Here is a 27950-nt window from a genome sequence, read left to right as displayed (position 1 = left end):
CTAGTAATATGTGTAAAAAATAAATTCATTGTTGCATTGAGAAGTAATGTGATACACACACACACACAAAAAAAAAAAAACAGGAAGAAAGCAACAACATTGAGTTTAGTCACCTAAATATGTATTACTATAAATATTTTGTGAATATTGAAAGATTAATAGTCTCCAGTATAGGACACAAAAACTGTGGAAGAAGAGTCTATAAAATTGTATTTCAAGATATACTTAGTAAACATTCACTGGCTTAAATAGTAGAAAATATCAAATGATAAAAGGAAATAACTGTAACTTCAGAAGTATCAAAAATTTTAGCCTATACAAAGAAAAGGAAAATAAGTGCTTTTGAAAATGTGTGTGATTAAGGCAAATAGCTTCTCTGAGCCTTAAATTTATTTTCTGTAAAATAAAATACCTGGGGAAAATAATCATTTTAAGAATCCTTCCTCCAGAAAAAATTCCAAGACTCATAATATTAGAAATGGAGCAAGCATTAAATACATTTAGCATGTAATCTACAACCTCAATAGAGTGTGCTGAATTTACTTGTGTTTGTTTAAAGCCACCCGGAGATTCTGAGTATCTGAAGTGTTGCTGTTACTGATGTGTTTTTGTGGATGGCAAATATATTAGATCCTATAGCTCTGAGTTTCTATATTGATTAAAATAAACTAATTGTGGAACCAGGACCAAATATCCTTGGTCTTTGTACATCAGGCTGTCTGTTGCCACTGCTGTGCAACGTCTGTTAGGTGTTGGATAAATGAATGGCGAGGCAGAATGTGTAAGTACAATGGACCCAATCCCACTGAAGTATGCTTGTACGATGTTCATAAATTTCAATGTGACATAAGTCTGAGCAGAGGCTTTCATTTCAGGCCCACAATCACTGCAATCTTTTCTATATACTTTATATAACATATGCTAAAAGTCTTAGAATAACTGGGAATCAGAGCTGAAAATTCAAAGTGCCCAAATCATTTAAATTTTTCATTGAGAATTAATTTAAAGGTCTTAGTTTTAGTTTGTTCTAGAGTACATGACTTAAATTTTTTCTTTATTAAATATTTCAACATATACAATTCATGACTTTTTTTTAAGGAAGAATAGAGGACAATGTGAAGAAAATTATATTTTCATGTCTTAAATTAGAACAGATTAAACACATTGCCTTCCTTATCCAAAAAACTATATTTATTCTCACTGCACCATTATGTTCAATTAATAAGATGTTTTCAATATAGTATTTTGCTAACTGATGAAAATTTAACAGAAAAAATGTGTAGAATTTGGGAAAATGGCAATACATTCTTTATGATATATGCACTACATCATTATTATCAATGACTATCTGAATGTTTAGAGTACAAAGCGCTTACTTGCATCGTGTTGAGTGGTGAATTCAACACAGTGAAAATAGACAGTGTAAACCTCCCCTTGTTAGCATGGGAGTGACTACAATCCAAGGCCGGTTCTTTTCTTCCATTTGCTTCTTTCTTCTTCTCTCTCCAGCCATGGAAATAGAGCTCAGTTATTTCTGCATGGATGCAAGGTGAATGAGGCTGCCGCTTCTCCTTGCAGTGCTATTTATTACAGGTCACTGACATAACACAGCTATTTCTTAAATGAAAAAAAAAAGTTATATTGCATTATCTCACTTACTCGGGTATTTGAGAGGAATGCGCAGAGTGTTATTTATTTATACAGAAACCTGTCAACTGAGAGACATCATCTTGCTTTGAGGGGCCTCCTGCTGGCAAACTGAGCAACCTTGATATTATAAGATTTAAAACACACCCTGTATGAAAGAAAACATAACATAATCTTATAGTGTGAGGCTGTTTGCATTTTCAACCTGTAAAAATATATTATTCCAATAAGGACAAAACTTAGAAAACTTCAATGTGTATCACACATCAGGACTATCTATGTGGTCTCATTGTTCTCAGCTATGAGATACATACATTATACATATTCAATACATAACTGTATTATGCATAATAGGATAGCAGACTGCCTTTGACCATAAACCAATCTAGTGCAGTAATAAATTAATTGATAAGGAATTTATTTTCTAAATAAGTACAACTCAGTTTGCAGTTTGAGTCTATGTCTAGAAAAATAATCTTAGAAAACATAATTCTAATCATTGTCTCTGATTGATATGACAATAATTAATTTTCCCTCCATAATGCCTTCAGTGCAAGTTATGCTCAAGAATAAATGCTATTTCTCAATTACACATTACATAATTTCATCTCAGAATTTCCCAAGACCCACCTAAAAGTCTTGGGAAATAACTGAACATTTAATAGCATCAGGGCTAATAAATATACTTCAACATTTGCATGCCTGTAAAAACTACAGAGCATAACACAATGTGTTAAGAGAATTGCAGCCATGCGTGGAACCACTAAGAATCAAAATATTTGTGCAAAAATAGACCATTTGGGGCACTACAAGACTCCTGTAGGTACAATTTTGACCCTTGTTGTGAAGGACAACTTTAGCAATTCACTTATACTTAACCATTTCTAAATAGCTGAGCAAATAGAGAGCTCAAGCTGCTACCTGAACTTTCCTAAGTTGAAATATAGGAATAGGAAGGAGACCTGGCAAAAAGGAGTTAACTACTGTGCTGAGGTAACATCTGCTTGCCTAGCCCCTAATTCCACATCTAACTTCTGCTGGAGAAACCAGTGATTGGGAAGGTGGTGGGGGTGAAAGCGAGGTCTTAGGACACAAATAGTGGCATGTCAGGCATTAATCCCAGAGAAGCTTTCCTTCACAAGTCCTGAGACTATTCCAAATAGGGATCACAGCCGAAAGGGACAGCTGTTTATAACCTCTTCTGAGAAGAGTTATTTGGGGCTACAACCACTGATCTTCTTGTGTGTTCCCAAAATCATGTGCACTGATGCTCCTAGTCAAGATTTGTAATGAAGAATGAAAAACCTGTAACACCTGTTTTCCTAAATTAACTCCTTTTTGCCAGCTCTCCTTCCTATTTTTCAAAGTGCAAATAAATTCAGAGAAGCTTGCTTTCTTCCTAGCACTACAATGTACTATAGATCATTCATCTCTGATTTTTTTATTAAAGTACAGTAAATGCTACTCAATTGGAATATTTTAACATTTTATTACTATTGGAAACATGAGAAACAGGACTCAAGATGAGGTACAAGAAATTTTATGAATATACACATACCAAAATTTAATCAAACAATGCAAACGACTTCCCAATTCTCTTTTTGGAAAAACTGCAAACCATCATGTTCTTTTTCAGGAATATATTGATGGTGACAGTAGCTTTGGTGATATTAAAGCTACTGCATGAAATGATAAAGGGTAAATAAAATGGCTATTGGAAACTGGCCTTGCTAAGAGGAAAATAATTCATTTTAAAAATCAATAATTTTCTGCTTTTAAGCTATATTCATTTCAGGCAGATATGTCCACAGACAACCCACTTTAGCATATTTGCAAAAACTAAATAAAGGAACAAAATGGTTTGAAATAAAACAAAATAAAATTTAAAAATCCAAAGTGCTACATACAGATAAATACTATAAATGAGCACTGGAGAAATAATGACACGTGTACATTAAATCCCTCCTAATGTACAAGTGGAAAAGAGGAAAAACTGCTTCCATATTTGGTGGTAGGGACTGGGACAGGGGTTAATTTATAAACATGTGGAACCCTAACAAATGCTATAGTATTGAAACCTTATAAAGATAGATTTTAAATAAGAAGGGCAAAATTAGTAGCAATACTGATAGAAACTGACTGCCATTCCTGAAATGGGACAGGCACTCTAGCCTGGTTTTTAAGTAGGCTATTGACGGGCAGTGAAAGATGAAGACTGTTTTGAAAGAGTAGAAAGAGTCGGTTCCTGATTCATGGGTGCAATTAGAACCACTCAGGGATGGAGGACAACAGGATCTAAAACAAAAGCCAGCAGGCATGGAGTGAGATAAAGGGAGGAAAGACTGGCTAAATGTTATGTGGTGGTCATTTCATTTCTAGCATTCTCATTTACCGGTTCAATATCCCTGCTTCTCTCATAAACTAGCATTTTGTCTTTCTTTACACTCAAACCTTGAATGTTAATTACCCTCATTTTCATTACCTCACCACTGAATAGGACTAATCCAAATTAAACTGCCCAATACCTGGTTAAAGGTTACCATAGTAACAACTATTGTCATTTACAGAATATATTCATGAGGTTTGATCTGCTCATGGTATCTCTGAATACCATTTGAAATATATCAGGACATCTTAATTGGATAAATATCCTCCAAAAATGTCTTTGATTTAAATATGCAGATAACACTGTTTTTCTCTAAATTTGTGATCAACCATAAGTTACAGAGAATGTCATATTAATGATAAATAATAACAAAATCAATGGAGGAAAATCTGTGGTAATAACTTGAATTATAGTTTAAAATGCCAATTTCAGGCTGCATTTAAATAAAAAGTACCATTGTAGCTGAATAAAATCTCAATCCCAAATTCAACACTTGCATCTAAAAAACATAAAATTTAAGAAGCTACTGGCGTGTGACCATTATTTTGTGTTATGATCCTCACATCTGAATTTTTAGTTATTTAACTGCTACATTGCAAAGTGTCAGTCGCTCAGTTGTATCTGACTCTGGGATCCCATGGACTGTAGCCCACCAGGTTCCTCTGTCCATGGGATTTCCCAGCCAAGAACTCCCACTGCAGTGGGTTAGCATTTCCTTCTCCAGGGGATCTTTCCAACCCAGGGATCAAACCCAGGTCTCCTGCATTGAAGGCAGTTTCTTTACCATCTGAGCCACCAGGGAAATTCCCAACTGCTACATTAAAAGGTCTTAACTACAAGAGTAAAACTCATAGTATGTCCCAGCAAGTCTGACAGAAACTTAATCACACATCACCACTGACCAATTATTCTGAAACATCACCTGTCAGCTGAGTAACATAATGGCATGTAATGGAGTCTGTGAGCCAAATTTCTGTCTCTCAGGCTAAAGACAATAGCCTAAATAAAAATACATGTTTTATTGCTTATGCTGCAATTCACAGCATCTTTGAAAGTCTCCTGATTGGTAAATAAGAGAAGTAACTATCCTCTTGCTCTAACTCACCTGCGTGCTGCATCCATGGGTTCGCAGAGTCAGACACGAGTTAGCAACTTAACAACAACAAGCTCACTGGTGTGCAGGGAGGTTGAGATTGTTGCCAGAAAACCAGCAGTCAGCTTTAGAAGAGCAAAGATCGACCTTCCCATTAGTAAAACTGCTTCTAAGCCTGACGGTTTTGAGGTGTTTCAAAGTTAATCAGGGGGCTTCCCCGGTGGCTCGGGAGTAAAGAACCCGCCTGCCAACGAAAGATCCAAGAGAGGCAGGTTTGATCCCTGGGTCGGGAAGATTCCCCGGAGAAACAATGGCAATCCACTCCAGTATTCTTGCCGGCTAATCCTATGGACCGAGGAGCCTGGCAGGCTACAGTCCATGGGGTCATAAGAAGTCAGACACGACTGAGGGACCGAGCACGCACACAATTTTAATCAAGAGAGAGAGCACAACCGGCAAAGGTCTGTGAATTAAAAACTTTATGATGGTATGCATAGCCTTTATTTGATTCTTTGGTTATCAAAATAAGTGTATAAAACCATGAGACAGGGAAAGAATTTAATCGCAACAATGTACAGACTGTCTTCAATGTGGAAAATTCTGTTCAGTGTTTGTAGATAGATCTTGAAGATTCTGCTCCAGCGTGCAGAAATTTTTCCAAAAATACCTTCAGTCATACATTATATTAGTTGTGGCCTATCTTGAAAAGTTTAAATGCCTATAAAATGTAACATAAAAAGTTATCTCATGAATTTGATTAAAAACCATTTTCTCTTGAAGGCGCTTTAAAAAACAATAAGGATGAAAGGACAGGGGATTTTAGTTTGCCAGGTAAACATAAATCTTTGAAACAAAACTGTCTCTCTAAGGTCTTTTTTTTTTAATCCCAAAACTATAAAAAAAAAGAATATGAAGGAAAAATGATTTGAGAGGACTGCCTCTCACAGGGAGCCAAATTCTTTCCCACATACTCTACTCACAGTACCCAAGCCTATCCATATATACAATGATTCTGCAAACCAATATTGCATCATTTGTTTATAAACAAGGACACAGAACTGATACTAAAATTATGAGAAAGCAGAAATCCATAATATTTTCATATTTAACATTTTGTATCTTCAACTGCATTTTTTTTCTTTTTTTGCTTTTAACTGCTTTAGTTACCATACTATAATACTATACTAACACTATAGTATATATAGTATAATACTATACTAATACTATAGTACATGTGTGTGTGTGTTAGTCACTCAGTCACGTCCAACTCTTTGCAACCCCATGGACCGTAGCTCACCAGGCTCCTCTGTCCATGGAATTCTCCAGACAAGAACACCTGCAGTTGGTAGCCATTCCCTTCTCCAGGGATCTTCCTAACCCAGGGATCGAACCCAGGTCTCCCATACTGCAGGCAGATTATTTACAGTCTGAACCACCAGAGAAGCAATTACTACAATATATATAATGTAACCAAGCATCTATGTGATAGACACTGTTTTACATGTATTATTTCATTTAATCCTCACAACTATGAGATTGACCTTAATATCAGATCCCGTTTTTAGATGAGAAAATTGAAGCTTAAAAAGATTAAGAAATTAACCCATCTTTACATGGTTAGTATTCAAACCTGGACTATTGGATTCTTAAGCTCCTCTATTTAAACTCTACTTCAACTCTTTACAATACTTTATATTATCGATTTTAAAAAGTGAATAAACTGGTTACTCTATTTGAAGTATTATAAATGTACTGAAATTACAATGTGACAATAGAAAAGGATTATTATTAATATGCTTGATCCTGTTTTCCAAGTTTTGCATATTCACAAATATACCTGTTTATTAATAATTATCACAGGTATCATATGAAATAACTGTCAATGGCCTAAAATAGGTAACAAATGAATCTATACTGTCAATATCCTTCTTAGAGGTTTTAGCTTATTTATATATATATAAAATATTGCAACTTGGACCATGAAAAATTGTTAGGACCTTAAGCATTGCTGACTTGCCACCTGCACAGCTGTTTGTGATTTGGTAAATTAAATCTCTCCAAGTTTCTTTTTCCTTGACTGTAAAATCAGAAATAGTACTGGCCATGTAGTGAAGATTAGCTGAGGCATTCTATGAGAAGTGCTTTAGCACATTTCCTGACACCTAGGCCTTTAATAAGTATTAAATAGTAATTAAGACTTGGTTTTTTATCAATGAAGAATTAGTTGTGTCTCTAAAAATCTACAAAAAATAAGATTTTAAAAGCACACTAAATGGTGGAAAGAGAAAAGTAAAACGTTGGAACTGCTTGAGTCAGAGATACTGGTATACTCATAGAGACACCCAGCAGGCAGAGGCAGTAATAACAGAATGGCCTGGCACTCTGGAGAGAGGCAAGAGCTCAGAATGACTCACGCAGAGGTGAGACAGAGAAAGGGATCCAGAAACTGGGACAAAATAGTAATGAAGGCAGAGGACAAAGGCCAGACAGAAGTGTGGGGGAGAAAATCACTTTTGTTGAGTGGGTTATCTTCCCCCATTGCCTCTTTAAAAATGGATAACCAAAACTGTAAGCCTAAAGTATACCCAATAATAGTCAAGTAGATTGCTAGAATATTTTCTCTGTTGTGAACTTACTCTGATCTTGGCCAGTTATGCCATTCCGAGTTTCAGTTTCCTTACCTTTAAAATGGAGTTAATACCGCCTACCATGGCAGATTTTAGGGAACACTGGAACTAACGCACAAAAATACCACCACAGTCACAGCACGTGGTGTAGAGAAAGCATTGACGTGGATACAGACCGAGACAGCAAGGAGAGATGTAGTCAGAAAGACTTTAAAGCAGAAGGAAGCCCATAACAGGAATGCAGTTTCATACCAGAGGAGAACTCTAAAGAATGTTAAAAGAATGGCAACTAAAGAAAAAAGCAGGAACCTAAGTATACGGACAGCTGATTCACTTTGCTCTCCAGTAGAAACGAACGCAACATTGCAAAGCAACTATACTCCAATAAATATTTTAAAAAATAGAAAAACATTTCATTTAGCACAGGTCTTACAGTATGGATCCAAAAGAGGCAGTAAAAGAGATGGAAATGTCAAAGGCCTTGAAGTAAATATTTCCCAAGTGGACTGAGAAAGGTTGACTCTATTTGTAGCCAACTGAAGCATGCATATGCGCCTTCATCTTTTTATTTCCTTTTGATTTTCAGTCTCTTTAGAAAAGCGTTTCTCTTTGGCTCTGACTTCTCAACACTTTACGCTCCACTCAGAACTAGAGGCCCAGTTTTCTAACCTCCTGCCCTGCCTATGTCCTCACCTTCTTATATATGTTTCTCCTTCTGGTTTAGTTAAATCCAGTCTTATAATTATTTGCTGGCATAGACCCAGAAACACAATAAAATATTTTATACTTTTATTCTGTACTGTGTGCTTTTAAAACTGAGAATGATTTATTTCTGATAGTACACTGCATTAGAGGTATGAGTGTCTAATACAAAGGCTATTGAGAAAAAACAAAAGTTTATATTTAAGGAAACCAGCCTTTAAAACACCTATTACATATCTTACAAGTCTGGTAAGGACAGGTAGATAGTGAAAAGCATTTGGGCGGCAATCCTAGTCAGAGAGACAGTGTTGCTTTCACTGCCTCAGTTTTCCAGAGACCAGGGCAGGATATTTGGGCATGATGTGCACATGACGGATACACAGTGTGGGAAGGGCCCTCAGAGGCCACAGAACCCAATTCCCACTCCCAACATCACTGACCAGTTGCTCTTCAGCTGCCTCATCCATTCCTTGTCTTCACAGAAGAGGTGAAATCAGAGGTGACCACCCTAAATACACATGAAGGCACTCACCACCTCCCAGGACAGACCATTCCAACTTTGGGAAGCTCTAACTGTGAGAAACTTCTTGATGGTGTTCAACTGATATCTGATGCCTCACAATTTCAAACAGCTGCTAATGTTTCTTTTCTCCAAGGCTACCCAGAACCCTGTTAATCCCTCTTATATGTAACAGCCCTCCAACTTTTGAAGATAGTTATCATGCCCCTTCCCAAGCTTTCTCTTCCCCATGCCTGGCATCTCCTCCTTTCTCTAATCGTTCTTCAAATGAAACGTAACTTCACTGTTGTGTTGTAAAGAGTTTTCTTTGCAAAATAATACATTGCAGGCCCAAACGTAAGCTACCAAGAGAATCACAATTAAGATGAAATTCACAACTTCTTTCACAATATTACAGTTTAATTGTGTAAAGAAATTTTAATTGAATGTTTTCTTATCCACCATAAATGAAAACAGTATATGTGGTGCCCTCAAGGAACAGACTCCTATCTTAAGTGACTTAAAACACAATTATGGAGCAGCTGACACCTTGCCAGATAAGCTGTTCATTCTGATTAACAACGTAAGCATGTAGTATGTTTGTTCCCACATAGTTATGGCAATTGCAAATTTAAATTGCTGTGATTCTTCTGCAGCCCAATTTATAAACAAACACGCATCACACATTTTCCCGATCACTCCCAGGAAAATTCATAGCATCTGCTTTACTTGAGTCCTTTGCCCTGCATCACTCACATGGTTTTCTCCTAGGTTAATTCAATATGAAAACTTGTAACATCCTGTCTATTGTTTTTAAGTAATGTCCTTTTAAACTTCAAGTCAAGTAATAAAATACCTAAGCATGATACACAACTTAGAAACATGCCTCCTTCATATAGGCTAATACTTAATAGTGACAAAGTTAGTATGATACTATTCACATTCCAATTATTTTCAAATACAACAGAGACGTTATTACATGTAAGAATAACATTCAAAGTGGTTTAGGGAGGGCTCTGGGAAAGCCAATTGGTAAGAATGTGTTTTAATATTTTATCAAACAATAAAAGCATAAGGAGTATAGCACTTGGATATTAGTCCTGGTAATGGAATATATTTTGTTGTTCATATCCTTCCATACAGGCTCCCAGGATTTTGAAAATGCCAAACAAAAGTCTCAACATTCTTTGTAGAGATAAAAAAAAAAGACATGAAATTTATTTTTTTCATGTATTTGAGTAGGAAGCATTGAAAAGCATTTGATCTTGACTCCCTATGAAATCAAAGATGTCTTTGGTTTAAAACCTCCATGTGCTATATCAGCATATATACAATTACTATAGCTTTAATCAAGACAGAAGCTGTCTGAGAAAAATTAACCTTGAAATAACCACTGGAAATATGACGAGATGCACAATTCATGAATATGATTCTCCATAGTGAACTTGATTACGGAGCTTTTGATATATCACCAGGGACAATGGGGCTGCTAAATTTGAAGTTAAAACAACTGGAAAATATTATTAACTCTTTAGCTGATATTTTTACATAGTAAAAGTGTTACTTGAAATAATAATCCTTTCATTGTTACTTAAATGTGTTAACATATTAGTAGTTAAAATATTACCAAATATCTGAGCTGAGTACTGATTTTAATTTAGATACACTGTTTCATTCACAGCTAATAATGTCTATTGCAGTTAAAATGGGCACATTTAACTTAGCCAGGTAGTCATAAGTCAGAACAAAACTCTAGCAGATATGTAAATAATATTATAACATTTTAGATATCGTTACATTATGACAGAAAAGACTTTTGGGATGTTTCTTAAAATATTCTCAAACATGGATACTACTGTCCAAATCCCTGGCTTTTTCTAGGATCATGTTGCCATCAAGCGATAGATGTTTTGTGGTATATTTTTTTTTCCAGAAAAGTTAGAAATTCTCTCTTAGAATTTCTCTTAGAAATTCATTAAAATTTATTCTTTTGGATGATGACACTTTTTTTCTTTTTAACAAAGATCAAAGTTTGGGTTTTTGTTTGTTTTGTTTTATAGTCACTTTCTGATAATTACTGTGGATCCCTTCCTATTGGCTTATCCAACAGATGAATGACTAGTTCCAGAACATTCATCTAACCACATACCAGATTCGAATCAGAAAATTATCTTAAGATAATGGGACTTCTGATTTATTCACAAATAGTCAAAACCCTCGGAGAAGGCAATGGCAACCCACTCCAGTACTCCTGCCTGGAAAATACCATGGATAGAGGAGCCTGGTAGGCTATAGTCCATGGGGTCGCTAAGAGTCGACACGACTGAGCGACTTCACTTTCACTTTTCACTTTCATGCATTGGAGAAGGAAATGGCAACCCACTCCAGTGTTCTTGCCTGGAGAATCCCAGGGACCGGGGAGCCTGGTGGGTTGCCATCTATGGGGTCGCACAGAGTCGGACACGACTGAGTGACTTAGCTGCAGCAGTCAAAATCCTTGACTATGCAAAGCCCCACTATACATGTCCTTGAAACAAAGATTATTTGGATGTTTTGACATATTTTATTTTCAGCAGATCTGGAACAATTGAAATGTTTTTGTTTCTCCCTTTTTCTCATTAATAAATCTACCTTCACAGTGCTCATCTTGTCAGTGAGAATTGTGGTACTTGAAGAAATTTATTTTTATATAGCCTATAAATATTGAGTGAAAGCTGTTAAACTGTGGGAGACAAACTTCATCTGTACCTTTCAAAAGTGGCTGAGGCAGTTTGTAGGAGTGAAATAGCATGTATCAGATCTAAATTTGCTAAACAAAATTAGCTGTGTGCTGTTCTGTCTGTCTTATCTCTTTCTCTGCCCATGGTGTGCTAATTCTGGCCACCAGCAATATATTAAGTACAGAAAAAAATAATAAATGTCCTTTTCATCAGCAGTTGCATAAAATGTTTTGTCTATTATTCTATCTCAAAGCATTTTATGTTTTCAAACTTCATTCAGCACTTAAAAAAAAGAGAAAGTAAAAAGGCCACTGAAGAATTATATCTGAATACCAATCACTTCAGTTTCCATTAATTCCAAGTACACTTTTAGAAGTTTTGATATATCACCAGGGACAATGGGGCTGCTAAATTTGAAGTTAAAACAACTGGAAAATATTATTAACTCTTTAGCTGATATTTTTACATAGTAAAAATGTGACTTGAAATACTAATCCTTTTATTGTTACTTAAATGTGTTAACATATTAGTAGTTAAAATATTACCAAATATCTGAGCTGAGTACTGATTTTAATTTAGATGCATTGTTTCATTCACAGCTAATAATGTCTATTGCAGTTAAAATGGGCACATTTAACTTAGCCAGGGGGTAAAAGTCAAAGATAGATTTTTAACTGTGCTAAACAACAAATGATTAAAAATTCAATGAGGTACATTTCATGCAGTAGGGCCTTAGTAATATAGATTTTATATATCAAAACTGCCAAGATTCTTTCAAATCACACTATTATGAACTACAGAACTGCATAAGAGACAGCATTACATGACCCATTTTAAGAATATGGCATCAAGAAAACAGATATCTGGATTAAGTGTGTTCATATTTAGAATGGAAGTATTTTGAAAATTATCCCTATAAAGTACATCATTTCATCCAAAGATATACTGAAGTACTTGACAGTATGAATTTACTCTTTATAACAATTTTTTTCCTCAAAAAATGCATTCTTCTACATTAACAGTAGATACCAACTGCATGCAGTAGGAAAAATATATATATATAATGACACCCAAAATTCACCCTAAATAAGAGATAGCATTACTTCTTCAGTTGTATAATCTTCAAACAGAGAGAAGTACTGTAAAGCTTTTTGTAAAAGGTTTCAGGTTCAGAACCTTTCTCCTGTATTGGTGCCTCCCAATAAGTTGTAATTTTGGGTTGCCTTCCTCTCCATAAGTTGTACTTTTATTTCTATACTGTTTTAAAAGAGGTTCCCCGAACTGCATTAATGCAGGTCCAAAAACCTTGAACATGCCCCTGCTTTGAAGTTTTTTCAAGAAGACAAGGCTTTTATGATGATTTCCTTAACACAGTACAATACACAATACAAAAATAAAATAAAATAAAACTCTCTGGAGAAGACAGTGCAGGAGGAGAAAGGCAGAGTAACCCAACAAAGGACTCCTTAAATGACAGATTTACTGCAGTGGTCCCCAACATTTTCGGAACCAGGACCAATTTCATGGAAGACAGTTTTTTCATGGACCAGGAGAGGGAAGGATGGTTTCAAGATGATTCAAGTGCATTACATTTACCGTGCACTTTATTTCTATAATTATTACACCAGCTCCACCTCAGATCATCAGGCATTAGATCCCAGAGGTTGGGGACCCCTGATTTACTAGATAAGTTTCTTCAAATGGTTCCAGGGAAAACATAAAGAGCCATTGACCTGACAGCAGAAGGATTTGGTGGGCTGAGCATCCCTTTCTCTCACAGTGGGGCAGTAACAGCGGAAGAGCCACGCCTTTGAACGGATCACCAACACCGGTGGCTGGGAGGAGGCATGGAAGAGGAGGACCAGCAGACGGCAGAGGCAGTTGGCTCAGGGCAGGGCAGACACCTAACTGCAGCGACAGACCCACCAGTCAGCCTTCACCGGTACATACAACATCTTTATACCTCTACTTCCTCATCTACAAAGTAGAAGCAATAATCCCAGACTCAAACTTTCTTCTCAGGGACTCTTAAAGGAAAAATAATCAGGAAAGTTGTAAAAAGAAATTTTCAGACAAAGATACTAATGTCTCCATACCCAATTTTCTCATTAATAGACTACTCTGCAGACCGTTAGGTCTAAGCTTTGATGTTACATTAACTCTTTCAGGCCATTATAAATTAAAGTACACTTAGGGTACCACAGTGACCTAGAAAGGTTGACAGTTTCTTGAAATCTGATAACCTGAGAAGCAATGTCTGGAAGAGCACTTTCCCTGGTAGAATCTGACACTATAAATACTATAATCATTTCACCAATTTTCAGAATGCAGAGTGAATCATCTAAGAGAGAAGCTAAGAGAATCCCAGTCACCTCTCAGTTCAGTTATGCTGCAAGTATTTCTTTTATAGGATCCTTTTAAAATGGGAGGCATATGTCTAGTTCTCTATTTTAAGATACTGAGAAATCTTAGTATTAACAAAGTTGTATTATCACATACATCTAAGAATAGAAAACACCACATTCTGTCTGGAACCCTTTTTTTCATGAAATACTTATTAGCATTTCTCCAGAGGCAAATTCCCCCTAAGAGTTTGGAAAAATCACTTAATAACATAATTTTTGTATTGTTTTTCATTGGTCTCATCTGCCCTTGTTTGAAAGAAAGGTGAAATCTAGCATCTTGAGTTTCTTATATGTCTTCCTCAGTGCCTAATATGGTCTTCAAACACAGGTCAATACATGTTTTCTGCTTAAACTGATTAAAATTTTTAAGTGGGAGATAAGAAATCACAAAGGAATGGCCACAAAAACACAGTGTACTACAAGACAGTTACATGTTTAAGAATGGTATTTACATATATTTAACTCGCCAAAATAAGACAAAAATACTTTGTGCCATATTATGAGCAGACTCTAAAAATGGGAATGAGGACAAATGATATACTCCTGGAAACACTCCATTGAAAGAAATACCCTACAAAGCTCAAGAAAGCAACTAAGGAAATTCCCAGGATAAACATGTCTAATATCTATTATTAAGAATTCTATAATTATGTTTTTAGAACAGCTTATTTGTGCATTTATATGGTTTAATTACAAGTAATAACCATCCATGAATGAGCTTAAAATTGTTTTGGCAAATGTATGTTATTCTTTCATTTAAAAAAAAGATTTTTAAAGAGCTTACCATGTATGTGGCACTGCATTAGTCTCTGCGGGAAATAAAAATGCTTGCTCTTAAAAAGTTATAACTAAAAAAAAAAAAAAAGTTATAACTATAGAATGGTTTAAGATTAAATGCAAATAGGTGATACAGACAAGGATTAAAGAGTAGAGCCCCTTATACAGAGTGAAGTAAGCCAGAAAGATAAAGAACATTACAGCATACTAACACATATATATGGAATTTAGAAAGATGGTAACGATAACCCTATATGCAAAACAGAAAAAGAGACACAGAAATACAGAACAGACTTTTGAACTCTGTGGGAGAAGGTAAGGGTGGGATATTTCAAAAGAACAGCATGTATACTATCTATGGTGAAACAGATCACCAGCCCAGGTGGGATGCATGAGACAAGTGCTCGGGCCTGGTGCACTGGGAAGACCCAGAGGAATCGGGTGGAGAGGGAGGTGGGAGAGGGGATAGGGATGGGGAACACGTGTAAATCTATGGCTGATTCATATCAATGTATGACAAAACCCACTGAAATGTTGTGAAGTAATTAGCCTCCAACTAATAAAAAAGAAATAAAAAGAAAAAAAAAAAAAGAGAAGAAAAAAAAAAGAGTAGAGTAGTGAATGAAGGAAGACTCAATGAAGAGCTGTGATTTAATGTGGAAATTGAAAGATTCAACAGTTTGGACAGGCAGGGACAACCAAGGGAGCCCATGAATTCCAGGGAAAAGGGTCAGCCAAAGGAAAGACAGCAAGCAAGGCTTTGGAATACCAACTACATTAGTCTGGTTCTTAGAATACATCTTAAAAAACTCTTAAGACTGGATTAAAAAGGAAACTGAAGACTATTTTAACAGGCTTTGAACTCTGCAATGGGAATCCATTGAAGGCTTCTGAAAAGTAACTAGGATAATAAAAGTATGATATTAGAAACGGTCACCTGGTAGGGACAAGAGGAAATCTGAAAAAGAGGATCCTTCAACAGCCTGCTCTGAGTTTCTAAGGACTAAATGAGGTCAACAAAAGTATTAGGGATTAGATTTTAATAAGCCGGGCAATCGAAGAAACTTAACCGCTGTCCATTCAGTTGCTCAGTCGTGTCCAACTCTTTGCAACCCCATGGACTGCAGCATACCAGGCCTCCCTGTCCATCACCAACTCCCAGAGTCCACCCAAACCCATGTCCGTCGAGTCGGTTATGCCATCCAACCATCTCATCCTCTGTCATCCCCTTCTCCTCCTGTCCTCAATCTTTCCCAGCATCAGGGTCTTTTCAAATGAGCCAGCTCTTCACATCAGGTGGCCAAAGTATTGGAGTTTCAGCTTCAACATCAGTCCTACCAATGAACACCCAGGACTGATCTCCTTTAGGATGGACTGGTTGGATCTCCTTGCAGTCCAAGGGACTCTCGAGTCTTCTCCAACACCATAGTTCAAAAGCATCAATTCTTCGGCGCTCAGCTTTCTTTATAGTCCAACTTTCACATCCATACATGACCACTGGAAAAACCATAGCCTTGACTAGACGGACCTTTGTGGCAAAGTAATGTCTCTGCTTTTTAATATGCTGTTTAGGTTGGTCATAACTTTCCAAGGAGTAAGTGTCTTTTAATTTCATGGCTGCAATCACCATTTGCAGTGATTTTAACTGCTCTAGTTCTAGACAAATTATCAGACAAAAGGAACTCCTAAAAATGAAACTGTGTATCTAAAAGAATTATTCCTTTTTGTTTTTATTTGGTTTTCATGGGTCCCCACAGAAGAAAACTCATATTCTTGTAGCCTACAGGGAAGAATAGGAAATAATGACAAATAAAAATTTTAGTAAAAGGGGAGTTCGCTTAAAGCAAAATGCCAACCATGACCTCAATTAGGCATCCTCTCCTAGTGATGGGGACCCATCCTGAAATAGAGGACTACAGCACCCATTACTCAATCCTAGACATAGTCATAGAACCTGGAAAATCTGTTGCCATTTTTTCAGTCCTAATCAGCCATGAGATATCCTCAGCACATCACAGACCAATAGATGCATCTTTTGAGAGCAGGTTTACAATCCCCATCTGCATCCGAAAAGCTTAAAACTTGGATGTCTACCTAGAACATATGCACATGGGACCAGACATAAATAAAGGTCAGAAGAACAGTAAAGATATGGTAGGTAAAGTTTATTATTTACAGGTGTGATCTTTCTGGAAAAAAAAGGCATGTTTATTGCTCCCTTCATTTTCTTCTCTCTAAGCACTTTTAGACTATGTTTCAAATAAAATAAATATTTTACAAATGACGGTGTATATATGTCAATGCTACTTTCTCAGTTCACCATACCCTCTCCTTCCCCTGCTGTGGGAAGTTGCTGGGCTCTATGATGGCCTAGAGGGGTGAGATGGTAAGGGGAAGGGAGGCTCTGGAGAGAGGATATGTACATATATATTACTATATATATAGTAATAATTATGACTAATTTGTGTTATTGTATGGTAGAAACCAAAACAACACTGTAAAACAATTATCCTCCAATTTTTAAAAAAAAGTTTAAATACAATAAAATATATAGAACATTCATAAAGCCTTGATTCCTATTAGTTTAACTCTCTGAATTGAGAAAGTGAGTCTTGTATATTCTTATTGGTATTTAGTATGCTTCAGAAGGGCTTCCCTGGTGGCTCAGTGGTAAAGAATCTGCCTGCAATGCAGGAGACCCAGGTTCAGTCCCTGGGTGGGAAAGATCCCCTGGAGGAGGGCATGGCAACCCACTCCAGTACTCTTGCCTAGAGAATCCCATGGACAGAGGAGGCTGGCAGGCCACAGGGTTGCACAGAGTCAGACACAACTGAAGCGACTAAGCAGCAACAGCATGCTTCAGTAACCCCATGATATTGAAAATAACGTGATTAACAGTAATGATCCTGAGCTAGCTCTCAAGGGAGAGGTTTAATGATATTACAGAGGAAGTTTCCTGGTGTCTATGTTAATGTTTTTATGGAGGGGGACCCATTTTCATTGCAAATTTCTAACAGATAGTGACTCTTCCTGCCAAAACAGGTTTAAAACTCCCTTCTGTTGCCCTGGCCAATGAGATGCTGAAAGCTCCAGAAAGCTCCAGAAAGCTCTGGCGCTTAAGGGAAGTCAGGGGTGACCAAAGAGAGGTCAGGTTAAATCAACAACATTCAAAGTCACAAGGCCCAGGGGCAGCATCTTGCAGAAGCCAACTAGAGGGAGGCAAATGCACTACAGACGTAAATATATAGTCTTAGTACTTAAAGCTTAGCTTAGATGCACTTGTGCAAAGAATAACTGTGATCCTAGTAGGGCCTGAAAAAAGACGAGGACCCAATAAGGCCAGTGGTTAAGATAGAGAACCTTGGTTCCAAGGATGGGCCTGGATAAGTCTGAAGTATTCTCGTGGATTTGCTAGTTAAGGGTCCCCACCAACTAACTGTCCATGAAGAACCCATTGTTTATCCCTTAAAATCCATTTTCTTAAAGCATCATGCATATTACTTAATACAGAATGAAGAAACAACCATTCTCTGTGTATTGGTTATCTTCACAAAGTCACAGGTAAAAGAAACTCTTGAAGGCAATGTTATATACAGATACTAACATAGGCAACTCTCATCTTTTAGGATCAAAATGCTATGTCAAGAATAGATACTACCAACTAAACATTGTACAGAATCAAGTCATATTAAAGTTCCTTTATTTCTTTAATCTTAATGTGCTATAAGTTACAAATGCAATCAATGATTATTCCTAAATATAAATTAAAGATGTTGTTCCACAGTTTTCCCCTTGAAAAGAACTTCACAGTCTGATAATTAGGCCCATGGCTCCAATCCATTTGTTTTCATTCAATCTTGCAAGACTCCTTTAAAATAGCACAACCTTGAATTTATTTATTCTTTTGTCTGCAACTTTTCAAGTATTTCTGTTCTAAAGAAAATGATATTAGTGTTGGAAACTGCCAACTGACTTATACTACCTAATTTCTCTGGGCTCCCAGTTTCCTCATCTAAAAAATGAAGAGTGGACTAGATGAGTGGTTTTGAAACTGCTTGAATTCTGAGGCCAGCACAGAAGAGTCCCTGCCAGAGTGGGAAAAAAGTAGCGGAGTGCCAAAGGCAGGGGGCACAAAGCTGGCTTCTCAATGAAGCTTTAACAAAAGACATCTCCTTTTACCCTTTACCTGTTTTCAATCTCAGGGCTGCACACACGAGTTCACAAGAAAAAAAAAAGAGGTTCCTTTTAAAAATAATTAAAAGCCAATGGATTTCTTTTGTCTAAAACGTCTAAACATCCTTTTTCTGTCTAGTTGAATCCTTAAAAAAAATTCAAGATGTTAATTGTTTAAGTATCACTTTCAGCTATACTGATGGAAATGAAAGAATTGAGACACAAAGCAAGAAGTCTAAGCTAAAATCACACAGAGAATGTATGACCAGAATCCGATTCTCCTCTCTTCTGCTGCTTTACGCTGTAGCATCCCACAATAGCAGGGCTGCTGCCGTACTACCCATAGCTCAGGCGTGCACCATTCCCATTAAATTCTATGTGGCTGCTGCCCCCTGGAGTTGTGCCAAGCAACAGGCCTGCAAAGCAATCACATATTTAAAATGAAAACAATTATAAAACAATTACGACATGCTCAAAAAAGCACTTTAGAATTAGGCCCCCAAATATCCATGTATTTCACCTCTATGTTATAAAAGTGAGACAGTTCTCTTCCCTCTTGAAAAATTAGTACAAATACAAAGCACCAGTTGAAGTGTCAAATATTAAAACAAGAAAGAGGCTTTAAAGCTTTGATTAAAGCACTGGGAAAATAGGTCAATTTCTTTAATAACATGTCAGAATTATCAACAACTCAGACAAAGCCAAATAAGACAGAATCTAAAGAGACCATAGACCAGTTCTGAAAAGTTTTAGGGCAAATGGCCTTCAAATACACATTCTTCAAACTTAACAATCTCTTTATTTCATTTAGACAGACGCTCTTCTAACAGTGCTGGTCTATTAGAAAGTTTACATTATGTTTATTAACATGTGTTCATGTTTTAAATATATCAATTTAACTCATTACTGCTATGTATCTCAATATCACAGGATTTTAAAGTCATTTTTTCAGAAAATTGCTATACAATGAAGAAATAGAGAATACATACATTTCACCCTCAGGCATGAAAGCCAAGTCACAAAGACAAGAAGTGAATTGCTTAAGGTATTAAAAAGAAATTGGAGGAACAATGTCCCTACAATATAGAAATCCTGATTTGAACCACCTGGCTGTGTCCTGTGTCAAACTTAACCACACTATAAATAGGCAAAATCTCCTTCAAATTATGTAGGAAAACTACAGTTTCAGGAAGCACTGGTCTAAGCTCTTTTTTTATTTTAAAAAAAAAAAAAGGAAAGGAAAGAAAGAAAATTAAAGGATTACTTGTCATTATAAACTGCACATTTCAGTCAGCAGGAATACTAGCTAGCATGAAAAGTAAGGTTTTACTTTAACTGCCTAATATTTAGAATAATTCAGAAAATGAATGTTAGATAAAGATGCAACATATTTCCATACGGTCAAATGCAACACAGTAGAACACTTCTTAAATGATATAACCTAGAGAAAAGTTTATAGTTTGATTTAAATTCTGCCCTGTGTCCTTACTCAGTAGATCACTGTCAAACATAACAGTGGAATATGCTTGACAATTAATTTCTGTAAAACAGCTATAGTCTTAAACATCCATAAGCTAATTTCAATGTAAATATTAACATCTCTCTCTATAAAGCAGTATCTCTCAAAGGGGTAAAATCAACTGTGATTTCAAGTGCCAACAAGTTTGCAAGTAACAGAACATCTTTTTTGATCATTTGCTTTGTTTATGTTACAGGCACTTAAAATTTACTCATGGATATCCAACAGCAGCAGGACACTGTCAAATAAAGCAAAAACTTATTCTTGCTTTTAATATATGCTAACTTTTCTTAATAACTGGATTGAAGTAATACGAAAAATGATACCACTTTAAAACACAGCAATGTTTAAGGTGCACTAATTCATTTCCTAAAATGTGTGCCTTACATAGTCATTAATCTCAAGGTAGCTCTAATCACAGGGCTTCAGAGAATATTTAGATACAGCACATTGCCTCGCATCCCTAGCATTTTTGAAGTGGCAGTAGTCTAACTTCTGTCTATGGTCAAGTGGGGAAAAGACGAGAGAGAAGGGAAAAAAGGGACTTCTCTGTAGAAAGATTTGGCCTTGGAGTCAGTGTTTTTAAGATGTGCTAGTGATCTCGGATCGATACCTTTTTATTTTCTTTCAAGAATAAATCTGAGCAATGGAATGGCTTGCAATTGTCCAGCCAACCAGCCATATCAGATTTATCAGAAAGAAAGAATGAAAACTGGCTCAGAGGACTCCTGCAATGGCTGAGTGGCAGGCTGCTGGGAAAGACATGCACAAGAAGAATACCCTTAGTGATGATGGGGAAAATATATATTCATATGCGTAAACTCAATAAATAATAAGATGTAAAAAAAGAAACTATAGCAATGGAAAGGGTGAATGCGTAAGACAGATGATAAATAGCACTTCTATTTAAGAACCAAAGGGATGAAAGCTCATGAATACTAAATATTTGAATCTACTTTAAGAAGAAAATATGGTTTTTCCTCAAATGAATGCAAACTCCAAAAATCAGTCAATGCAAACTCGGTGTGCTCAGGCTAGAGCAAAAAATACATAAATCTTCCACAAAGTGCATGCCCTGGTAAATGTTCCAATGCAATTTCTTAATTAAGACACATTTCAGTGACTAAATGAAAATTATACATATAAAGGAGTAAGTACCTTGATTTCAAAAAATTTGACTTTCTATGCATGTATGATGAAAAAAATAAAAAGGAGTTTGGTTTAAGAAAAAAAAAATCAGAAATCAAGGAATCATGACACAACCAGAGTCATCCAATTTTACCATATCAGTCCACATTATAGTATTTTCAAGTGATTTGCAGTCACAATAAAAGGTATAAATTTATTTGGAAGCATTTTGAAGAAAAAAATTATACCTTACTTTAAAAAGGCTCCTTTTACATATATATGAATTTCAAAAATTGCAAGAAAAGAAAAAGCGGAAATTGTACTCATGGGTGTGCTTACAATAAATACATGCAGGGAGAGAACTGATTTTTTTTTAGATTATATTGAACATCTTTTCATCATTTAACTAAGTTTTATTAATCTTTTTCTTCTCAAATGTTTAAAATTTGATTTTGGAGATATATCTTAAGGATGGAGAAAAAATATATGCTCTTTTATAGAATGAAAAGCAGGACTAAGTTACTTGCAAATAAAAAATAGGGGCTGAACTTGTTCATCACATATCTATTACGGTGTGTAAGATCACCACTTTGGTACCACTACACATATATACATATTTCAACACAAAGGTGATACTGATCATTTGTCCATCACGGCAGGAAGACTGAAATTATGGAATTCTTCTTTTTAGAGATAAAGGTTTTATAACAGCCATATAAAGGGCTCTTGGCTATAATATTTCTTGATAAAACAAATCACTGGAAATGAGACAAAGTCCTTCAAAATAAAAAACAAAACAAAAAAAAAATCTTCTCTAAAGCTGATTTTTTTTTCCCCAAGAGAAAAATAAGAACATGCCCTCTTCAGATACAACTATTTTATATCTTAGATCTATACAAGAACCCTGACCATCTCATATTTTTATTCTGTTCACATAGAGCAGTAAATAAGGTGCATTCCTTCTGCTTCTTAAGAAATTAGCATTTCAAAAATATGCCACTTTCCCCTGAACTCCAAGCGTGTCTAATAATGCGAGAAGCAGATTGTCTTCCCTCGTTTCCTTAATTTGTTTCATCTAAAAGCAATTCACTCAACATCTTGTCGCCCTCTGGCAGCTTAGTTTACTTATCCGCACTTAATTTCTCATTTGGACCAAAACAAACTCCTCCAAACTGCTACTGACGGCTAACCGCGAGAGGGGAGACACGCAATATGTATTTACTTGGGAACACACAGCCATACATCCACAGCCACACACACACAGAGCCTCGCTCACACCCCAGAATGTAACTTGGTTTTAAAAAAGCACCACATTAAAACCAGCCGAACTTTCCCTATCAGGTGCGGCAGGGTGGGGGTGGGGAAGATTGGGAAAAGAAAAGAAGAGGAAAAAAAAAAAAAAAGGTGTCCTGGAGGCATTTACAGTTTCCAGTGGATCACCTTAGCCTGCGTGTTGAAATTATACCAGGGAGGCAACCGGGAGCTTTTCTTTGTGCGGCCCTTTCATCTAGATCACTTTGTGTTTGGCTCGCCTTTGTGCCCCCAGAATTTCAAGTGCAGAGTCACACTCGGAACAACAATGGCACGCTAATCCTCGCGCTCTAAAGCCTCACTTGTGTGGCTCTGACAATTCACGGGGGGAAAGCGAGAAGAGACCAGCGAGGGTGCGAGCCGGTGTCGCCAGAGACGAGGAAGAGGACAGCTGCAGAACTAATTTGGATTACATTCCTTGCAGAAATTCTGAAAAGGGCTTTTCGGCATAGCTCAAGCCCGAGCCGCACAGTTAATACCCAATCGCTGCGGACTCGCAGCCGGGTCCCCCAGCGGCAGAGGTTGCACCAGACAGCCCCCCAGTAGGTCGCCCGGTGGAAATTCCTCTCGGCTAAGCCTGCGTGTCAGTCGCAACTGCGTCTGAATGGGTCAATGTGCATAATCAACCCATTGAGGGGAAATATGAAGGGACGCGGAGTGGGGAGGGAGATAAAAAGGGATGTATCTAAGAGGCCGCTTGGAATCTCAAGTCGGTGTTGGTGTAATTCCGGAGGTGGCTGGAGCCCGGGACCTGGTATGCATGAAGAATTTCGGAGTAATTGGGAGGGTGCAAACGGCCAGAACAAACGGCGCACATTGTGCCATTCGAAGGTCATTTTGAAAGGCTCGAGGATTGTAACTTGTTATTTACTAGGCGGGGGGGGGGCGGGGGAGGCGGCGGCGGCGGGGGCGGAGCGGGAAAACTCCTGCGCGCTGTTTTCTTGGTGAGGTCAGAAGGACACCCTCCGAGGGCCTGAAACTCTCCCTCTCGCCACTCCCCCGGGGCTTTATCTTCTCAAGGTGCCTCCCACGCCCCCGCAGCAGCCCCGTATGGTTCCGGAAATCTCCCCGGCTCTCCAAAAGGGCCCCCTTAGCAGCGTCAGTCCCCGGTTTTCCTGGCCCTTTCCTGTCCCACTTTCAGCCCCAGGAAACTCAAGTGTCAGAAACTTTGAGCTCCCTGGGCCCGCAGGGGCTGTCATCCACCCTGCGGGCCCCGCTGCGCCGCCTCCCCGGGGGTCAGTTCGCCTCCTGCCCCGCGGGGTCCCGGGGCGCGAGCTCCCGGGCCAGCAGTGGTAGCGCACCCAGCGCCGCAGCACCCGCCTTGGGTTCAATCAATTCGCCTGACGGGTCGGCTCGGCAGCCGCGCCCGGCAGTAAACAGAAGTTGGAGGGACTCCGGCCAATAGCAAGTTGAACTACAGGAAGAACTCTTCCTGGAGCCAAACACAGAAACCGACGGGAAGGCCGGGCTCCCGGCTTAAGTCGGTCAAGCCATTAAAAAAAAAAAAAAAAAGAGGTCAAGCAAGCCAGCCAGCTCCCCCTTAGTCCGCGGGGCGAGGGCTGGGGACGCCAGCGGAGGAGGCCTTGCGTTCCCGGGCCCCCCGGCCGAGGCGTGTCCTCCCGCCGTGCTCCGGCTCCCAGGCTGGGCTCGAGTCGGGTCTGACCCCGCAGGCTCGGACGGCCAGGGACGCAGCGGCCGCGGGCAGCGCACACAGGTGCAAAGCCGGCTCTCGGGGCTCCTCTCCCCACTGCCCTCCCGCTCCCCGGAGCCCAGCTGCCACGGCCCCGGGGCCCCAATCCTGCCCCGGAGCCCCGGGCGGGCAGCGCTTCTCCGAGGCTTCTTCCCTCGCGGGCGGGGGCGGGGGTTCGGCAGACGCGACAAGGAGCGTCTCCTCTGCCTCCGGCTTTGGGTCTCCCACGTCCCGCACAACAGGCGCCACCAGAAGGGATCCGGCTTAGGGAGGCTCGAAGAAAACGCGCGAGAAATAAACAAGGGGAGAAAGAGAGAGAAAAGGGACGGAGAAAGGGGCGCAGGGTGGTTTTTCGCGATAAATAAAACGCATGCCCACGCAGAGGGTAAGTTTGGGATAGAAAGAGGGGCGAACGAAAAACCCAAGGAAGAGGCGCGGGTGACGTGGTCCCTCCACGCCCGAGAGCGAGAGGGTCTCTGGTTGGGCGAAGGGCGCAGGGGGCGAGGAGCCAGCCGGCGCCGCTCGGCCGGCAGCAGCAGGTTCAACCCAGGGAGCGCGAGAAGGACCGCGACCCACCTGACTGAGAAGAGCTGGGCTGGACGGTCCCCGCCGCCACGAGAAGGCTCACCCAGACCCACAGTCCTGTCGCCAGCTTCATTTTTTGGAAGTCTCAGATCCAGTGCTGACAATTACATGTCCAAATGGCATAATCCCCTTTCGGGCACGCGGAGGAGATCCCTCGGCCGGGCGCGCGTGGGGGCGCGAGGGGCACTGGCGCGCGCGGTGCACCGGCTCCGAGCGCGGGCGACCGAGTCCGCGTCCGCGGGTCTAGGGCCCGGACCCGGAGGACCGGGAGAGGGTGCGCGGGAGGGCGCGCGCGGGTGGGAGTGTACTGGAGGGTGTGCGGCGGTGTTCCGAGCCGGACCGGGCAGCTACGGCCCTGTGTGAGCCTCCGCTTTCTCGCTCCCTCCTCACTTTCTCGCTCGCTCTCCCTGGTTGGTCAACAATAAAAAGGAAGGGTTCGGAAAAGGGTTTCCAAAAAAAAAAAAGTTGATTGCAAACAGGCGGTAGGTTTCCGGCCTCTCCCCCCAGCCGGACTCTGTTCGACTCCCTTTTCAGTTTCCTTGCACCTCCAGTCCAAATTGGGAGGAAAGGGGCGGGGGGGGGGGGGAAGCTTCTCGCTTCACCCCCGATCCTGTCTTTTTTTTTTTTTTTGCTGTCAGCTTTCCTCACACTTGTCCGGCGGCTGCGGTAATTAAAGCTCCGAGCGTCATTTCCAACGCTCCGCGGTCTCCAGCTGCAGCCCCACCGAGAAATTAATAAGACTCCGTCCGGGAGGGAAAAAAAAAAAAAGGTTGGTGGGGGGGCGGGCGGTGGGTAAAACAACCCTCCACGCAACCAGCCCGGCTCGGCTCAGCCGCGCAAACCCCGCCCCCGCTCTGACCCAACTAGCCACGCCTTCCCCCCAAAGGGAAATCTTATTGGTTCAGCCACTCCCCAAAATCGTGGGCCTCAGGAGTTGGGAAAACACCTGTCAGGGAGCGGGGAGCCTAGCGGTGGGGGCGGGGGAAGCTGGATTTAAAGGGCTCACCGGAGGCCACGAAGTGAATCAGAGACACCACCCCCCCATCTCCAGACACACGCCGGACAGCTGGCCCGGAAAGCGCGCAGACCACCCGAGGGATGCTTACAGAAAAAAAATTTTTTTCTTTTTTTTAGCCAGAAAGTCACCATTTACTCCACACTCCACGGTGCTCATCCACAGACTGGACCTGCCGTAGAAATAAAAGAAAAGAATACGCTGCTTCAATTGTAGTAGCCTACCTCGCTTCCTGCTTCCTCTTGCTTCACATTCAGACAGTAGTTCAAAAGCTGGTTCACTAATTGTTAACATCTGGCGAATAGGTAGTCCTGGGAATCTAAGCACTCCTCTTTCTTCAACTATACAGTCTCTCCCATCATTCCCACGCTCGCAAATTGATCAAACTAGAGTTTCACATTTGTAGAGCTGCATCTTTAGATTTTTTAGACTTTATGGGGTCATTTCATCTTTTCCTTGGACTCTAGGACAACTTGGTTTTAGGTTCATTCTCATTAAGCAGATTCTAATCCAAAGCCACCAATTTGGTTCTAAATGGCTAGAAATTGTCCCAGGGCTGAGCTGCTCAGTATGAAATAACTTAAGGCATATGTCAGGATATAACTAACCTTAAATAATTAGGTTTATCCTACAGTAGATCCTGCTTTAGTCCTCTTTCATGTTCACACTCCATACCTCCAGAGGTCATTGCTAGCCATAGGAGTTTCTGGACTCTTCTTGGTCTAAAGCATATGGGATTGGATCATATCAGTGCACATATCCCTTGCTTTTTACAGCCCAGGACAGAGGCCAGAACCTCCTGAGGGTAGGAGATTATTGGTTTGCTATTTGCACAGGCGTTCTATGAATGAATTATTTTCCCTTTTCAGCTTCTCTAGAAGCAGCAACTACATAAATAAAAAGTATCAGGGGAGCTTAAAAATTAAGCCACCCTGCCTCCTCACTCATCATTTGAGACCTTCCTATTCCTCCCCCACATCTTTTATCTATAGTCGTGTCCCTTAAGAATTTGCGTGGAGTTGGAACAGAGTGAAACAGCAGCTTCTTCCCAGAGGCCTGCGCCTTCCCTTTCTTAGGCCCACAGCAAGTAAGAGGAACAGAGAGGAGGCCAAACAAGCTGAGCATGCAGCTTTCCCCAGAAGTAGCACAGGGCCGGAAGAAACTAAGTCTTGAACAGGTGATGGTGACTTAGCCAGAGCGGTACTGACTGCAGCAGAAGTGTTCACATTGCCCTTTGGGATTATCTTTGCTATTTTTTTCATCCTCTTCCCTTTTTCTTTTCTTCAATCTCTTTCCACTCCCCTTTCCCTAAATCCCCTTGTGTTTCTTAGGATGACCCTCAAACACCTCTCTTCCATAAAAGCTACTTCTTTTAAAAATTTCCACCTCTCCCCAGAAACGCAACTTAAGTGATTTTTTTTTAACGTATTTCTTTTGGAAAAACTTAAATTTATGTATTGAAAAAGTCTTCTTTCTGACAACAATTACTTTGCAAGACATGAAGAAATAAATAGTGTATTTTAGCTTAAATTGAGGGGAAAATTAAATACTCTGGATATTTTAAGTTGTTTTTCTACTTGAGTCCATTGTAATGGTTTTTACTCTCCATCAATTTGATAGTTCTGTTGGGGCAGGAACTCTCCTATATACTTTGGTTTCAATCATGTATCTAA

General features: G+C 39.4%; 1 protein-coding gene across 4 annotated transcripts in view; it reads right to left on the bottom strand.

Moving 5' to 3' along the window:
• Positions 1-26023, bottom strand: part of ERBB4 (erb-b2 receptor tyrosine kinase 4) — a 1218836-nt gene extending 1192813 nt beyond the window's left edge. For 2 of the 4 annotated variants that reach the window (XM_043910154.1, XM_043910156.1), the window contains exon 1: positions 25254-26023. In XM_043910154.1, the coding sequence (XP_043766089.1) occupies positions 25254-25335 (82 nt within the window). In that variant the 5' untranslated portion in view covers positions 25336-26023. The remainder of the gene's footprint in view (positions 1-25253) is intronic. The other 2 variants (XM_043910155.1, XM_043910157.1) reach the window with 1 other exon arrangement.
• Between the last annotated feature and the right edge of the window lie 1927 nt (positions 26024-27950).

This window comes from Cervus elaphus, chromosome 8 (assembly GCF_910594005.1).
Source record: "Cervus elaphus chromosome 8, mCerEla1.1, whole genome shotgun sequence".
In the NCBI taxonomy this organism is placed as follows: domain Eukaryota; kingdom Metazoa; phylum Chordata; class Mammalia; order Artiodactyla; family Cervidae; genus Cervus; species Cervus elaphus.
Note: the sequence above shows the minus strand (reverse complement) of the source record. Positions and strands in the feature narration are given on the sequence as shown.